Source organism: Oryctolagus cuniculus, chromosome X (genome assembly GCF_051225735.1).
Source record: "Oryctolagus cuniculus isolate XC-2025 breed Fujian yellow rabbit chromosome X, ASM5122573v1, whole genome shotgun sequence".
NCBI lineage: Eukaryota > Metazoa > Chordata > Mammalia > Lagomorpha > Leporidae > Oryctolagus > Oryctolagus cuniculus.
The window spans coordinates 133769439-133787771 of NC_142888.1; the positions used below are offsets into that span (position 1 = coordinate 133769439).

The 18333-nt window shown below is 38.2% G+C and overlaps 2 protein-coding genes across 14 annotated transcripts in view; one reads left to right on the top strand and one right to left on the bottom strand.

Annotated features, from left to right (window-relative positions):
* LOC149119780 (trimethyllysine dioxygenase, mitochondrial-like) overlaps positions 1–11441 on the bottom strand; it is a 110969-nt gene extending 99528 nt beyond the window's left edge. For 5 of the 13 annotated variants that reach the window (XM_089324593.1, XM_089324592.1, XM_089324596.1 and 2 more), the window contains exon 1: positions 11312–11441. In XM_089324593.1, coding sequence (XP_089180719.1) covers positions 11312–11326 — 15 coding nt within the window. In that variant the 5' untranslated portion in view covers positions 11327–11441. Of the gene's footprint in view, positions 1–11223 lie in introns of all 13 variants that reach the window. The other 8 variants (XM_089324600.1, XM_089324595.1, XM_089324598.1 and 5 more) reach the window with 5 other exon arrangements.
* SPRY3 (sprouty RTK signaling antagonist 3) overlaps positions 11014–18333 on the top strand; it is a 136065-nt gene continuing 128745 nt past the window's right edge. The window contains exon 1 of the mRNA XM_017338148.4: positions 11014–11419. The gene's annotated coding sequence lies outside the window, so the exon portion shown is untranslated. The remainder of the gene's footprint in view (positions 11420–18333) is intronic.

Here is an 18333-nt window from a genome sequence, read left to right on the forward strand (position 1 = left end):
TAATGCCCTTTTTTCTGTTTCAGGATCACATTCAGGATATCACATTCTGTTTGGACATCATGTCCCTTAGGCTTCTCTTGGCTGTGACAGTTTCTCAGGATTCCCTTGCTTTTTCTTTAATAGACAGTATTTTGCAGCTGGTTTAGTGTCATAGTTATATTGAGAAGAAAGTGCAAATTCACCGCATACCCCAGACAATCACAACCTCTTCCCCCATCAACATTCAGAGAGGTACATTTGCTAAAATTATTGTATCTTTGAATATGGTCTTGTCTAAATAAGATCAGAGTTGGTGAACTCAAGAGGCTTCCATAGCCTTGGCAGCTCATGACAAGAGCCTCGGGTGATTACTGACGTCATAAATAAGAGTGTCAGTTGTTAGATCAACAACAGGAGTCACTGTGCACTTACTCCTCGTGTAGGATCTTTGTCCTTAATGTATTGTACTATGCGGATTAATGGTAAAACTACTACTCAAACAGTACTCTATACTTTGTGTGTCTGTGTGGGTGCAGTCTGTTGAAATCTTTACTTAGTATACACTAAGTTGATCTTCTGTATATAAAGATAATTGAAAATGAATCTTGATGAAGAATGGGATGGGAGAGGGAGTAGGAGATGGGATGGTTGTGGGTGGGAGGGAGGTTATGGGGTTGGGGGGAAGCCGCTATAATCCAAAAGTTGTACTTTGGAAATATATATTTATTAAATAAGAGTTGAAAAATAAAATAAATTGTACACTAAAAAATTATTGTATCTGAGTTGGTACATCATTATCACTCAAAGTCCATAGTTTTTATTAGGGCTCACTCTTGGTGTTATACATTTTGTGGTTTTTGACAAATATATGATGTTTTGTAGCCTTGATTCTAGTGTCATATGCAGCAGTTTCACTGCTCCAAAAATCATCTGTGCTCCACCTATCCATCCTTCCCTATCCTCTAATATCTGGAAATCAGGGATCTCTATTGTCTTCATGATGTTGCTTTTTTCCAAAATGTCATATAATTAGAATCATACATTATATAGTCTTTAGATTAGCTTCCTTAATTTAGAAATATACATTTAATATTCCTCCATGTCTTTTCATGGCTTGGTAGCTCACTTATTTTTAGTGCTGAGTAATATCCCATTGTCTGGATGTACCATAGCTTATCCATTCACCTACTGAAGGGCATCTCGTTTTATTCCAAGTTTTTGACAATTATGAACAAAGCTGCTATAAATATACATGTTTAGATTTTTATCTGAGCATGTTTTCAACTCAGGTAAAAATCAAGCAGCACAATATCTGGCTTATTGCACATAAACTTATTTAAAAAAAATCTGGGGTGGGTTGTTTAGCCCAGCAGTTAAGATACTTGCATCCCACACCACAGTACCTGGGTTTGAGTCCTGACTCCAGCTCCTATTTTCTGCTACCTGCTAATGCAGACTCTGGGAGGCTGTGGTGATGGCTCAAGTAGTTGGTTTCTACCACTCATGTGGGAGATGTGGATTACATTTCCACCTCCCAGATTTGGCCCTGATCTAGCCTTGGCCATCATGGGAATTTGGAGAGTGAGCAGTAGATAGAAGCTGTATGTGTATGTGTTTGTGTGTGTGTGTGTGCGTGTGTGTCTTTCTCTGCCTCTCAAATAAATAAATTTTTGAAAATATACTGGGGCTGGCACTGTGCCATAGTGGATAAAGCTGCCACCTGCAGTGCCGGCATCCCATATGGGCACCGGTTCAAGTCCTGGCTGCTCCATTTTCCATTCAGCTATCTGCTTTGGCCTGGGAAAGCAGTGGAGAATGGTCCAAGTCCTTGGTTCCCTGCACCCACATGGGAGACCAGGAAGAAGTTCCTTGCTCCTGGCTCCTGGCTCCTGCTTTGGATCAGTGCAGCTCCAGCATTTGTGGCCATCTGGGGAGTGAACCAGCAAATGGAATCTCTCTCTCCCTCTCTCTCTCTCTGTCCTCGAATAAATAAATCTTAAAAAATATACAAGTGAAATTAATAGATAAAGCAAAGAACGATTAAATGTAAAAGAGGGAAAATACTTACCAAACACTAACCAAAAGAAATTTGAGTGGCTACATTTTAATGTGAAATAAAATAGATTCTAAGGTAAAAGCATTGCCAGAGATAAAGAGAATCACGTAAAAGGGTTTCCAATTTAGAAGAATGTATTCTTTTTTAATTTGATGTACATAATAAATAAATAACTGGCAAACTATAAGGAAAAATTAACAAACCCAGCACCATAGAGAATAATTACAACATAAATATCTCTGTAATTGGAGGTATGAAGAAACATGCTCAGTATTAATACATATTTTAAAAACTTAATTAATATGCTTACCTGATAGATAGATATAAATAGGTCAGTGCACCCAACAATTACAGAACAATTTTTCTGCTTAATGTTCAAGATAAACTAATATATTGGCCAAAAGCCTAAGCCATAAACTTTGCACCAAGAAAGTTCAAATAGCTGACATCATACACTTTTTTGAATTGAGAGTTTAATCTACAGGTTTTTTTAATATTAGTATGCTTTGTAGCTTATATAGAGAAGTCAGATAGTCTTTTATTAGTATCAAATTACCTTTAAAAGATGACAGAAAAAAATCTTTGTAGGATATGGCTAAAGCAGTACTTATATGCTTTAGCTGCAACACACAATCCTTAAGTGCTTACAAATTAATGAGGTAGGGGCGGCATTGGAGTACAGCAAGTTAAGCTACTGTTTGGGGTGACTGCATTCCATATTCCAGTGCCTTTTTGAGTCCTGGCTGCTCTGCTTCTGATCAAGATTCCTGCTAATGCACCTGGGAAGGCAGCAGAGGATGGCCCAAGCACTTGGGCCCCTTACACCCATGTGGGAGAACCGGATGGAGTTTTTGGCTCCCAGCTTTGTTTTGGTTCAACCCTAGGATTGCAAAGACAACAGAATATCAATTATTGTTTATAACCCTTGTCTATACTCTTGAGAAACAGTGTTTTTTTTTTTTTTTTTTACTTATTACTTGTTCAATTCTTTGTTTGGTGGAGGGCTAAGCTTGTCATTATAAAGAAAACTGAAAGTATGCCACTGTAAAAACTAAAAAAAAATAAGAAAAGGAGGGAGGGTGGGAAGTATCATTATGGTCTTAAAACTATTTATATGAAATACATGAAATTTGTTTTCTTTTATAAATTAAAAAATTATTTAATAAATAAAAGAGGGAATCATACCCCACAAGATTTACATTGAAGGCAGTTCTCATATATGAAGAAAGTGCAGCACAGTAAAATATTTAACAACATAAATTTCAAAGAGACAGTAGATGAATTGCAGTGTGATCATACAATGGCATATTGTACCACAATTAAAATGAGCTCCATGGTGACCTCTTCATCTCATAATCACCCATGCTCACTGTGCTTCACGCACACTGGTTTTCTATAAGGATGATCCCTAGCTGTCTGGAATACTCCTCCCCCAGATTAACCTTCACCTCATTCAAGCCTTTGCCAAATGTACTTTCTCAAGAGGAATTGCTAACCATATTAATTAAACCCATAATTGTTAATCATCTCCCTAGGGGTTGGCATTGTGGCTTAGCAGTTTAAGCTGCCTCTTGCAGTGCCAGTATCCCATATGAGTGTCAGTTTGGGTCCCAGCTGCTCCACTTCCAATCCAGCTCCTTATTTATTATGCTTATTGTTTGTTTCAGTATCTACAGCAGTACTACTCAAAGTAATGGTCATGGTGTCAATCCGCACATGTTTTATTATGAAGGGAGTATTTAGAAATGTCTACAGCAATTTGAGAGGCTTGCAACATTTTTAATTGGTTTATGAAAGCATGAACTTGAAATGAACTTGAAGTTTTAAAACTTGGTATAGCACCACAGAGAACTTGAAAAGCACTATTTAGATATAAGCTCTATAAAACCAGGGATCTTTATTTGCATCATTCACTGCTATCTCCCTATCTCTTAGAACAGGGCCTGGCACAAAATAAGGGTTCACTAAATATAATGAATGAAGTAACTTACTTACATTCCAATAGGGGGAAAGAAATGTAAACAAGCAATTATAATACAGTGCCACAAAGGGGGAGGGGTATACAAAGGATGCTATGGGAGCACAGAATAGGGAACTTTTGAGAAGGTAAAATCTGATATGGCAATAGAAGATTAAGGTAAAGAAAAAAGTATTGTGGGCTGAAGAAAATGTAAGATAAGATGAAGCAGGTCAATTTGAAGAATCCTTAAGTATTTTATAAGTAGAGTTATTGAGATAGAATTCATTCATGCAGTAATTCTTATGGGTGGTTTACAGAGTGTGTGTAGAAAATGTTCTGAGCACATAGTTGGAGAGTTAGGAAGGAACCAGCTAATGGAGGCCTTTGGATAACTTGCTTTGGAGGGCCTTGAACAGAGACATGACTAGAGGAAGTTAAATGACTACTAGGCAAGTTACACTGGTAATGGAGAAGGACTTACAGAATGGCAGAGTGGAGATCTTTGCAAATTCTTGCTCCAAAAGCAACAATAAATATAGCAGGAATATTAAAACCATTTCAGATTTCTAGAAATTGATCAGGGAAAATTCTTTAAAAATGAGAAGTGCTTATTTGAGAAGAGCTATTGAACTTCAGTAATGGGAGTTGGCTCTGTGGCAATTTAATATTGGGCCACTGCCATATTACCCATAGCTCCATGTTAAAGAAGCCATAGGGACTAATTGTGATAAGGACAGCTTGATTTTGAGATCTAGGAGGAAAATTCTTAGAGGCATTGTCAAAAACTCTATGGCATACTTGGTGGCAATCAGTTGGGAAAGACCAATATCAGCTGCCAGAAGTTGCAGTATTGGTTGAACCAAGTGAGAGAAAAAAATTTTAAAAGGGAATCTAGGGAATAAAATAGCTATACTGGATTTCCATAAGGTCCCATATATTCCTGGGGGCTCTACAAGTCTGTATACACACTCAGACACTCAGGAGAAACTAGGAAGTGTCCTCAGTTATCCACTAGTCCCTTGTTAAATGTGAGGTGTTGCACAGGCAGAATGTGATAGCTAGGGCTGATTTCTAACCTGCCTGAATCTTAAATGTGTCCCCCTGTACACACATAGATAGTCCCGGCAGGGAGTAGAACCCTCATTGGCACAAGGCATTTATGCACAACATCCAAACAATCACTGGATGGCCCCTAATATGTTGCCCAGTAGTAACCCCAAGGAAGCTAACCTTAAAAGTAAAAGAATAATAACAATGAAGATGACTGAATATAGGCATCAGTGGTCACACACTGCAGGTAAGTCAGATGACACTGGAACAGAAGAATGTTATACAAAATAAAACTGTCAACCAATAATTCTGTATCCAGAAAAAAGGTAGTAAGGGGTGAACAGAAGGACAAATAAATGAGTAGAAAAAGGTCATCTGTAAATCCAATCATATCTTTAATTAAATTAAAATAAATGTAAATGAACAAAGATTCCAATCAATAGGAGCTGCAAGATGCGATAAAATAATAGACTCTAAGGAAATGCCATCTACAATGGCACACTATAGATATGAAGATATAAATAGGTTAAAAGAATGAAAGGATGAAGAAACTTACACATGCAAAGGGCAAACATAAGAGACAGTGTCTAGATTAATATCAGGCAAAAAAGAGTTTAAAAAAATGTTGTTGAAGGGGTGGCACTATGGCACAGTAGGTTAATCCTCTGGCTGCTAAGCTAGCATCCCATATTCGAGTCCTGGTTGCTCCACTTTTGATCCAGCTCTCTGCTCTGGCCTGGGAAAGCAGTGGAAGATGGCCCAAGTGCTTGGGCCCCTGCACCCGCTTGGGAGACCTGGAAGAAGCTCCTGGCTTCGGACCTGCCCAGCTCTGGCCATTGCAGCCATTTGGGGAGTGAACCAGCAGATGGAAGACCTCTCTCTCTGTCTCTCCCTCTCACTGTCTGTAACTCTACTTCTCAAATAAATATAAATAAAATTTTAAAGAAATAAAATAAAAGCTGAAAAACTAAGCCTCCATATCTAAGAAAAAAGAAAAGAAAAATGTTGTTAGAGCAAAAGAAGCACATTTTATAATGATAAAAGAATAAATCTATCCATAAGTTATAATAATCATAAACATATGCACATCTGACAAAAAAGCTTTCCCCTACTCATCTTGTGAGGCTGGTATCTGACATCAAATAAGATAAGCAAGGCATATAAAAATTACATTCCGATATCCCCTGTGAATATAGATGCAAAAATCCTTAACAATGAGCAAGCAATTGGCAGAGTGCCTGAGTTTGAGTCCAGATTCCACTCCCAATTCCAGTTGTCTGCTAATGTGCACCCTGGAGGGGTCAGAAGGTGATGCACAAGTAGTTGTATCCCTGCCACCCCTGTGGGAGATGCAACTGAGTTCCCACCTCCCAGCTTTGGCTTAGCCCAGTCCCAACTATAACAGACATTTTGGAGGTGAACTGGAAGACATTCTCTCTCTCTCTCTCAGCAATTTTTTTTGAAAATCTTCAACAAAATATGAGCAAATCAAATTCACTGATTTTAAAAAAAAGATTCTACAACCATGACCAAGAAAGATTTATTTCAGGAAAACACTGTCAATTTAACAGCCCAAAATGAATTTAATACACTATTAAATTTAATACACTATTATATCAGTTAATAATGTGTTCTGTCGAAAAAGGACAAAAACCACATGATCATTTCAATACTTGCAGATAAAACATCTGACAAAATCCAATACCCATGCATGATGAAAAAAGAAAAACTCAAGCAACTATCAAAAAAGAACTTTGGCAACCTGATGAACGACATCTGCAAAAACCACATAGCTAATCTCAAAATATTTAATGATGAAAGATTGAATGTTTTCACCTAAGATCAAGAGCGGTAACAAAGTTGTTCACTGTTGCCATTTTTATTCAGCATTGTACCAGAGAAGTAGGCAGCAAAAAGAAGTAAAAAGTATACAAATCAAGAGGAAAAAAAACTAAATCTACTTTTATGTAACCTTGTATGAGAAAATATTAATAAATACACACACAAACTCATACACATGAACTAATAGTTCTATTCAGCAATGTCATAGATACAAAATAAATACACATTCATATTTCTCTATACATAGAAAGATCAGAAAGTGAAATTATGAAAATAATTCACAATAGCCTCAAAGCAAAATACTTAAGAATAAGTTTAATAAGTGAAAGATTTTCACAATGAAACTACAAAACACTGTTGAGGGAACTAAGTATCTAAATAAATGGAGAGACACTTAACGTTCATTGTACTGAAAATTTTAACATTGTTAAATTGCAGCTCTCCCAAGGTAGATTTAATACAATCTCCATCTCTCTATATATATAAATTTGCCCTTCAAATAAAGAAAAAAAAACAAAAACCTCATACTTCCCAACGTAAAGACTTATTAGAAAGTCAACACAGTATGAGACTGGCATAAGGATAGAAATATAGACAAATGGAACGCAGTTGAGAGTTAAGATATAAACCCATACATATTTTATATATAACCAATATATACATCTATATATATAAATCTATATGTATATGAAATCTATATATGAAACTATATATATATATAATGTATATATATTGGTTTTCAAAAATGGTTCCAAGGCAGTTCAATAGGAAAATTATATTCTCTCAATAAATGATAATGGGAAATTGAATATCCTTTTCAAAAAGATGAATTCTGTTCGTTAAATAACACAACATTATGCACAAAAGTAACTCAATATGGATCAGAGATATAAATGAAAGAGGTAAAACTATAAGCCTTTTAGAAGAAATCATAGGACAAAACTTTCATGATCTTTGATTAAGAAAAGAATTCTTAGATAAAAAACCAAAAACATAGTCTGCAAAAGAAAATGATAAATTGGACTTCAACCAAATTCAAGACCTTTGCCTTTCAAAACACACCACTGAGAAAATGAAAATACCAGACAGAGATTGAAAGAAAATAGTTTCAAACCATATAACCAATAAAGGACTTGTATCCAGAGTATATAAAGGACTCTTGTATCTCAGAAATAAAGAGGCAAATAACCCATTGAAAAGTGAACAAAATAAACAAGTAGATATTTTTCCAAGTGATACATACAAATTCCCAACAAACACATGAAAAGATACTTAGCTAGTGACCTGGAAAATGCAATTGCAAACCATAATGGCATACTACTTCACATCTACAGAGATAGCTACAATCTTTTAAAAAAGGGGAAACAACAAGTACTGGTGAGGATATGGAGAAATTAGAATTGCTATACATTGCTGGTGTCTCATGTGAATATAATGAATGTAAAATGGTGCAATACATTTAGAAAACAGTTTGTCAAAAACTTAAACATTCAATTAAAATATGACCAAGCAATTCGATTTGTAGGTGCATTCTCAAAAGAACTGAAAACAGGTGTTCAAACAAAAATGTGTACACAAATGTTCATAGCAGTGCCATCGGCAACAGCTGAGAGGTAGAAACAATTCAAATGTCCATCCACTAATGATTCAATAAAGAAAATGTAGTACAGCGATACAATGGAATGTTATCCAGCCACGAAAATGAAGGGAATGCTGATTCATGCTACAGAATGGATAATCCTGGGAAATGTTATGGTAAGTGTAAGAACCTAGACACATGAGGCCTCAGAGCATATGATTCCACTTACATGGAATGTCGACAATACATAAATCCAGAGAGAAAGAAAGCAGTAGTGGTTGCCTGCTGCCAGGGTTGTTAATGGGATTTTATTGCAAATGGACGATGGGGATGTCATTGAGATGATGGAAATGTGCTAAAATTGAAATACATGAAATCTGTCCCCTTTGTATTAATAATTTTTTTAAAAAAAGAATGAAACTGACATCTTATGATTTGATTATTATTTTTTAGCCTTGTCTATATTCCTGTGGAACAGTGGCTTTTCTACTTTTTACTTGTTGAACATTGTGGTCAATGATGTAGTCCTATGCTGCCAGTTGCAATGAGTAGATCAGCATCCTGGCACAGAGTAGGCATCCATTGATTGTCTTTGGAGTGACTGAATAAATATGATGAATAGAGCAAACAATAGATGAGCAAGTAGAGTCCAAATATGGCTAAACAAAGAAGTCACACTGGTCCTGCCAGACAGCCAGTCTTAAACTCACCCTAAGGTCAGTGCAGCAGGTGCCCAGACACAAATTCCCTCTCATTTTTCAGAACACTTGGGGAATCAGCAGGCTCTCCCCTCACTCAGAAAAATATCCACCTTAGCTACTCCTTGTCTAATGCCTGCAGGTGTGGCACAGGCTGGGTTTTTCCAAGAGCCTTTTATTCTGTAAAACTTTACACCAGGCAGTGAATGGTGGAGGGTAGTAGGTATACAGTCCATAGGAGCATGGAGGTGGACAGCCTTAGAGGCTGTAGAAAGAGGGTCATGGCTGTGCCCAGCTGGTGGGCCTATGTTCAGTTTGGCTCCAAACAAGAAGAGAATCTTCTCACCAAAGAGTTTTATTAATCCAGAAGTCCCCTCCCCACAGCCCTGGCAGGCAAAAAACACAGCTTCCAGAAACATCGTAGGCACCAACTGATCATTTTGGATACTTTATTGCTGGGCCTGGAGTTGACAAGCAGGGATACAGAACTACTTGTGGTTCCTAACACAGACACCAAAACAAGGAAGTGATCCATCACAGTCCACACTCCTAAGAAATAAAGAACTGGGTGGAGCACACTAAAGAATCCCCAGACTCAATCACCCCAGTAAACATTAGTAGTAGTTATGAGGTAGCTAACTAATGCTGTGCACACAGAGCATAATTCTCCAGCCGGCTGGGTCTTATATACTTTAGGGTGGGTTAAGGGTCAGAGGGAGGGAGGTAAGGGGAGCTGAGCTACTTCTCATAGGTTTTTTCCAACACTTTTCAACCTTCCTCTCCATGGACTAGGTATTTGGAAAAGAATGTAGAAGGTGGGGTGGAGAATAAAGAGCATGGGACTGAGCCGGTTTCTTGAAGAATGTAGAGGTAAAGGGGTCCCTTGGGGAATTTTAACTGCTCTCAGGCAAGGAGCTAAAATGGCTGAGGCTTATGTCCTAGTTCCATCAATTGTGATAAATAATGATATTTACCTCTCAGGGGTTGTAAAAATTATAGTAATTTGAAAAACACACAATCATTATCATTATTTTGCTAGTTATTTAAGGAGGAATTGGAAGTTGACAGCATAGTGTTGGTTTATAAAGTTTATAATTGTTGTTTGCCTTTGTTCTTGAGTTAATGTACCATAAATAAATAATGTACCATAAATAAAGTGTATGTAATATTTACTACAGTGTACCCTGCTATAGCCAATAGCAAGCTATAAGACTGTTGTTGGCTGGGAGTAGATTATGAAAGTATTTCTAAGTAGGAGAGGTAAAGGTTTCTTTTCAGGTTTATTGACTTAAGTTACGCAATTCTTTCAGCATGAGACTTTTTGCCATCAGTGTATTATGTTCATTTGCCACACAATATTTTGGGCAATCATCTGGTTAAAATCTCTAATAGAGCTTTATTCAGAGTTAACATTCAATTAATGCATCGAATGAATGTCATTCCTAGTTCTCAATGCAGTGAGTAGTATTAAAATGTTTTTAGAGTTGTTTTTAGAATGAGAGCTTGCTAGCCAAATTTCCCCAGTGTCCTACTGTGTCTTGCTCTGGAGGCGCAAAGTGTAAAATCGGCAAGAACATCAGTGGATTTGAGAAGGAAAGAAAATCAGTGTTGCCCCGCGAGCCGAGTACCATTATCCTCTCCACTGCTAAGCAAAGTGAGGCAGGAAATTCAAGGGACTCTGAAAGCTGCACAGCAAGTTAGTGACAGACCCAGGGCTGGAAAATCCGACAGAGTTTGAGACAATGTATGCTGGATGTCAGTCAATGAGAGCGAGCTTGCTCCAGCTCTTCCGGAGCGCTAGGCCCATCTGGCCCCGCGCTGATCTCCAGGCGAACTCTGTCGCGAAACTGGCACAAACTGTGACGACAGCCCTGCGGCAAAGCAGGAGTGGCCTTCTCCCTCCTCCAGGCTAACGTGAGTACCACAGCCCTGGGGCCAAGAAGCCCGGGTGGCAGCCGCGGCCACTCACTGCGTAAGGCCTAAAAGCGAGCACCTGGGCAAATCCATTCATCCCACCCACTGGGAATACCCTTTCACCGACCCATGGGGCGGGACCCACCTGTGTTGCAGGCCGCGACTGCCAACTCCGCAGAGCAGACGGAAATGCAAGTAAGGGGTGGGGGCTTACAAGGCAGCTTTGCACCCACCTTTTGCCTTTTCATCCGAAACTGTCGGCTCCGCGCACCCCTCCCCCAATCTGCTGGAGCACAGCTGCGAGTCTTGACGCTCCGCCCCGCTCCTTCCGGCCATCAGGGGTGAGTGCCTAGCGTGCTCGGGGATCTCGCCCGCTGTGTGTGTGCAATATGTGTGTTTAATAGCTTTCATTGAACAGATTTAGAAACATAGGCGCGGGAAGAAGAGGAGACAGGTCCATAATGCTGCGTTTTCTTTAAACCCTGGGTTCGCCTGCCTGCCATTTCAGTGCTCCTCTGGAGTCCCCTCACTGACGTTTCTATTTATGATGCTTTCTCGAGGTTTGCTAGAACTGAAATTCTCCCATTCTACCACTTTCTTGAATGTATATCTATCACATACCATCCACCCCAGGTAAGTATCTTCAACCCAGAATCTCGATGCAGTAGTAATAAGTACAGTAAGCACTAAAAACAAATGAGCCATTAGGAATGAATACCTTATGTAGATAAAGAGTTAAAGACAACGCACATTACAAAGAAGAACCAAAATGTGTGTGCAACGGAAATCCAGGACAGAGGCGAAAAAGAGCAAGAAGAAACAACAAAATGTAATGTGTATGCATTGCAAACTGAGAAACTGCAGGATTATGGTTATTACAGAACAACAGTATTAGTCTAATGTCCAAAAAGGCAGTAAAGAAAATGGTATGTAGAAGTCTAAATCAACAGAAGGAAAATCCCTGGAATTCTTTTTTAGCCATGGATGCTCTATTCCATTTGTTTATTTGGGTGAGTGCTACTCATCATTTTTTACTCAATAGATATTGCCTCCTCTGTGAATCTTGCACTGTCTTTCCCAGGTAAATTTGCACTCTCCTTTTCCTTCTGTCCAATATGCCCAGTTGATCTGGTACAGCCTCAAGTATCCCATTAATCTGGATTATACCTTCTCACTTTGAATATTTGTGCCCTCCAATAATCAAGTAGGTTCTTCAGAGCATACAACTTAACCTTTCATATTTGTTTTTCAAGCCTCTAGCACAGAGCCAAATATGTGTATGTGTTTAATGAATATTTGTTGAAACTTGTAGAACCAGCAGACAGAATAGACAGACAAAATGCCAAGATATAAATTAATATAAAAATGAATATCTGAATAAGCTGAGATTCCAGATTCAGGCCAGCTGACATTCATTTATGCACCAAACTTCAATGAGTGCTCTACTGTATGCCAGGCACTGTACTAAGATCTGGGTGTAAAATAATAAAAAACTCTGATATAGTCCATGCCACTATGCCTTTATGTTTAAAAAACAAAATAGATGGGGCTAGTGTCATGGCCCAGCACATTAAGCTTCCACTTAAAACACTTCAACTCCCAGCTGCTCTACTTGTGATCCAGCTCCCTGCTAATCCACCTAGGAAAGCAGTGGAACATGGCACAATTACTTGGGCCCCTTTCACCCACATGGAAGACCCAGATGGAGTTCCTGCTCCTGGCTTCATCTTGGACCAACCCTAACTGTTTCAACTATTTGGGGAGTGAACCAAGTGGTAGAAGATTCTCTCTCTCTCTCTGCTTTCAAAAAAAAAAAAAAAAAAGAACAAATAGGAGGTGACTAGGCAAACAGAGAAAGGAAAAACATTATAGACAGGGAGAAGAGTATGCTTCAAGGTCCTATAATAGGAAAGAGCACGACAGTAGCAATTAAAATGGGTGACAATGGATGACATAAGTAAAGACAAGGTAAAATCAATGGATACCAAGTACTCAGAAAGGAAAAAGGTTGATAGACAAAGCCTGTTTTTTAAATCAGAAAAATGAGCAATTATTTTAGTAATAGTAACCAACATTTTTTAAAAGATTTATTTATTTGGCCGGCGCCGTGGCTCAATAGGCTAATCCTCCGCCTTGCGGCGCTGGCACACCGGGTTCTAGTCCTGGTCGGGGCACCGGATTCTGTCCCGGTTGCCCCTCTTCCAGGCCAGCTCTCTGCTGTGGCCCGGGAGTGCAGTGGAGGTTGGCCCAGGTCCTTGGGCCCTGCACCCACATGGGAGACCAGGAGAAGCACCTGGCTCCTGGCTTGGGATCAGCATGGTGCGCCGGCCGCAGCGCACCAGCCATGGTGGCCATTGGAGGGTGAACCAACGGCAAAAGGAAGACCTTTCTCTCTGTCTCTCTCTCTCATTGTCCACTATGCCTGTCAAAAATAAAGAAGAAAAAGATTTATTTATTTATTTGAAAGTCAGAGTTACAGAGAGAGAGAAGGAGAGGCAGAGCAAGAGAGAGAGGTCTTCCATCTGCTGGTTCACTCCCCAGATGGTTGCAATGGCCAAAGCTGTGCTGATCCAAAGCCTGGAGCCAGGGACTTCCTCCAGGTCTCCTACATGGGTTCAGGGGCCCAAGGACTTGAGCCATCTTCTACTGCTTTCCAAGACCATAGCAGAGAGCTGGATTGGAAGTGGAGCAGCTGGGACTCGAACCAGCACCCATATGGGTTATATGGGATATATGGGATGCCAGCACTGTAGGTGGCAGCTTTTACCCACTATGCCACAGTGCCAGCCCCCCAACATTTATTAAACCTGAACTATATGCCAAACACAAGTGCTTTATAACAAACATTGAAGGTGGATATTATTATCCCTATTTTAAGGATAGTATTAATAAGGCTGGTACCAATAGGTTATTAAGGATAGTACAACTAAAACACCAATTTCACCAGGGTCACATGATAGTTAAGTTTCAGAGTTGAGATTTAAATTTAGGTAATCTAGCTCCAGATCACAGGGCAAAAAGTATAATAAAAGCAAAAGTAAAAACTACAAAGAACACTCTCACAAAATATATTCATTGATCTGAAATATTTAGCATCTAGAAGAAACCATACTAAGAGCTTCAAGAACCAATACCCTCAACCCAAACATTAATGCTCTAGATCAGGGATGGGGAATGTCCAGCCTACAGGGCATCTATGGCCCATGAAATCATTTGGTCTGGCCTTGCCAAACCAATGGCAGGCAGGACTCAAAATTCAATAATTCATAGTAGACTAATTTTTAAATTGATAATTTTGTGTGGCCCACGAATGATATTATAAACAGCCCTTGGAAAGAAAAAGATTTTTCCACCCTTGCTCTAGACATAAGACTTTGGCATAGACATTAGTTGATAGTAGTAATAACAGTGGTGATACCATTAAGCAACAGTGTTCTAAACATAAAGCACTAGCACTGAGTCAGAACAGAGGAAGCTGAAAATGGTAGATGCTTCTGAGTGCTCCCCTTTGTGGAGCATGTCTGAGACCTTGGGCAAAGGACTTCCAATTCTCTTTCAATTTCCTATTTCATAAATATTATAATAATGATATCTTATAGGGCTGTGATGATTACATAAGATAATGTGTATAAAACACCTGACTCGATGAGAATTACTGGCTATAATGATGATTATTACTATCATGATGTTGTATTTTGGTTACTGAAGGAGAGAAGATGTGAACAACCAGGGAAGATGTGATTCAAGTACAATTTGAGGAAAGTGATGTGGAATGTCAGAGAAATACTGATGGGTTGTGGGACAAAAGTTTATTCCCTCCTCTCTGCATCAAACACATCATTTTGTCCCTCAATTTTGGTTAGTACATACTGTAAGTAATTAAGTATTGCAATTGTTTGTTGATTTCCCTTATTCTTAGGATTTGTGTGGGTGGGGGGCAGCCCATATGGTGTCTAGCACAGAGTAGAACTTAAAAGAATATTTGTGGAATTAATTAATGGCTAAATAAAAAGTAATAGGTAACAATGTGCTAGAAAATAAAATAGGAAAAGAATAGTACCTGGGTCTTTTTCAGTTCTAGCCCCATTGTCCTTCCTTCTGTTCCTAGAACATATAAAAATTGTTCCTAATCTGCTTCCAGAATATGATGTGCTCATACATTTGTCTCTTCCTGCAGTGCTAACACTACAGGCCAGGGGTTGGCAAATTTTTTTTCTTGTAAATGATCACATAGCAAATATTTAAGGATTTATGAGACACATACAATCTCTCTCTCTGCAACTTAATTATACCAAAAGAGACTAAAAAGTAGTCACAGACAATACATAAATGGATGAATGTGAATGTGTTCCAATAAAAAATTATCTAAGATAATCGAAAATGAATCTTGATGTGAATGGAAGGGGAGAGGGAGTGGGAAAGGGGAGGGTAGTGGGTGGGAGGGACGGTATGTGGGGGAAGCCATTGTAATGCATAAATCGTACTTTGGAAATTTATATTCATTAAATAAAAGTTAAAAAAAAAACAACAGCAGGCAGGATTTAGCTTGTGGGATATAATTTTCCAACTCATGCCTTATGCCAAAATTATCACTATCTCTTGTGTGGACTACTGTATTCAATGATGTGTGGGAATCATCATTTTTCACTAACATAGGCATCTTTGTTTTATCAGAATCTTAATGAAGCTTTAATGCTCTGTAATCCTTTTTATACTTTTAAGAGTTCTAGAAAAGTCATTAAAACTGTGGATTATTATTTGAATTTTGAATTTTGACTTATCCAAAATAGTCACTTAAAAACTGTTAAAAACTTTAGACAAATTAAATTTAGCAGTTTATCTGAGCAAAGAACAATTCACAAAACAAGCAGCACTCAGAACAAGTAGAGGTTCAGAGAGCTCCACTCAGCAACATGGGTAGGTAGTATTTGTAGACAGCAAAAGGAAGTCACATAGAGTCTCTATGTGATTGGTTGCAGCTAATTGTTTGCCTTATTTGCACATGTCTGAGCAGTTGGTAGCCTGTAATTGGCTGAAGCTGGACTACTTGTTACAAGAATATACAGTACTCCCTCCTTATCCACAGTGAGTGTGTTCCAAGATACCTAGTGGACGCCTTAAACCACAAGACAGTACCAAACCCTATACATCCCATGATTTTTTTCCTATATATACATAAGTGTGATAAGATTTAATTGATTGATTGATTGATTCATATTAAAATCTTAATGTTTTTAAAGTAAAAAGACCATAGTTCAGCAGGAATATAGTCAAGGGCTATAAATAATAATCAAAAATCAAATTTGCTCACAGAAAATAATTTTTAAAATAGTCACAGATCATTAAATATATAGTCATATGTCATTATTAGCAATTTGGTAGAGATTTAAAACAAAGTTTGACAAAACAATGTATTTGCGGCAAAACTGATACACACAGGCATTTCTTTCTTTTTTTTGATTTTTTAAAAAATTTTAGCTTCTGCATATAAAGACCATGTGGTATTTGTCTTTCTGTATAATTTATGAATTAGACACAGTAAGAAATTAGCAATAATTAACAATAAAATAGGATAATTATAACAAATATAATAATAAAAGTTTTAAAAAACTTATGAATTGTTTATTTCTGTAATCTTCCATTTAATACTTTTGGATCACAGATGGCTGCACTTATTTGAAATTGTGGAAAGTGAAACCATGGGTAAGAGGAGACTATTGTACTCTCAAATTAGGTTACACTCTGTTTACATATTAGATTACAGTTCCATATGTATGGAGGCAGCTTCAGGTCAAACTTCATTTAATATTCCTCCCTTTTGGTCAGCTTCTGAATTTTGAGACATTGACCAAAACTTTGCGCACTTGATACTACTGTCATCATCGTAATGGACTTGTTTGGTCTCATTATTGAATTCACAATATCAAATTAGTTGGATAATTCTTTATTCTCTTTTCATGTTTTTTTTCTATCCATAATGAGACCACTTGATGAACAAAGGATGGCTGATATGAATATTTAGGACTTTCAGAGATACAGCACAGCAGGGAAACTATTATGATGACTGTCAAAAAACGCTAATAAGAGACTGAAGTGCACTCCTTAACAGGAGTCTCCACGAACTGAACTGATAAAAAGCAAACAATTCAAAGTTCAGGCAATAAAGATAGTTCAACTGTATTCAAGTCTACTTGGTTATGGTCTTTGTTTGGGACATGATGATGATTAAGGATCATACTGTTCTGTAGAAAGGCCTGATTGAAGGAGATATCATTTTTGTAGTTAACTTGGTAACACAAGTCATGGTAACCTGGAGATACTCATTGAAAGAAATACAAAGATCAGAAGACCTTGGAGTAGCCAAGTCTGCCATCCACAATTCAGGATGCTTACAAACCAACTTCTGGCTGCTCTTGTAAATTCCCTCTGAGAAATTGCTTCAGTGTATTCAGTGGCAGTGCCTAGAGAAGCATCAGTATGAACTACCCTTTTAATGACGCCTGTGTAGTAGAAAGTTGAGAGATAAGTGGAACACTCAGTTCAGTTCAGCACCATACATAAGCCCCCAATATGAGTGAAGAGGAGATCTAAAGCTGCTTGGTATTCCATTAAGTGTTTTGTTGAACACATTTGTTCTCATTCACCTTTTGGAGAGTGATCTCCATCTGTCAAAACCACTAGGTGGTCCAATTGGCTACAAAACACAAGATTTTCTCCCAATACTGATTAGCTTAAAATTCCATACAATTGGCAACCAACTGCTGGTAAGAGTGAACCACTAAGAACCCCATTAGAACCCTTCATAAGTGGAAACTAACTTAACATTATCTGTTTCAAGGGTGGTATTAATTTTGGTTGTTGACTGCCTTGACTGATTATGGGAGGTATAGGAACTTTCAGAGAAAACCATTTGGAAGGCAGGAACAACAAGATTTGAATCAGCCAGGAGACAGAACACAGTGAAGCATTTCTCCACAGACCCGATGTAGGCGCTCAGGGGTTGGAAAAAAGGGCCATCTAGTGGTTGTTTGAGTAGAGATGAATTAGATTTTGTTTTCCTGTAAGTCTATAAAGCTCCTGAGTAAGTTCCAGTGAGAAACTTACCTTTTTATAGTCCCTTTATAGAATAACTACATTTAGTGAAAAGGGACCTTATCAGGCTAATCCAGTGACATCATGCAAGCAATTATTCGCACCCATATAGGTAGTTCTCATATCTTGCATACATGATGCCTAGAAGCACCAGATATATTTT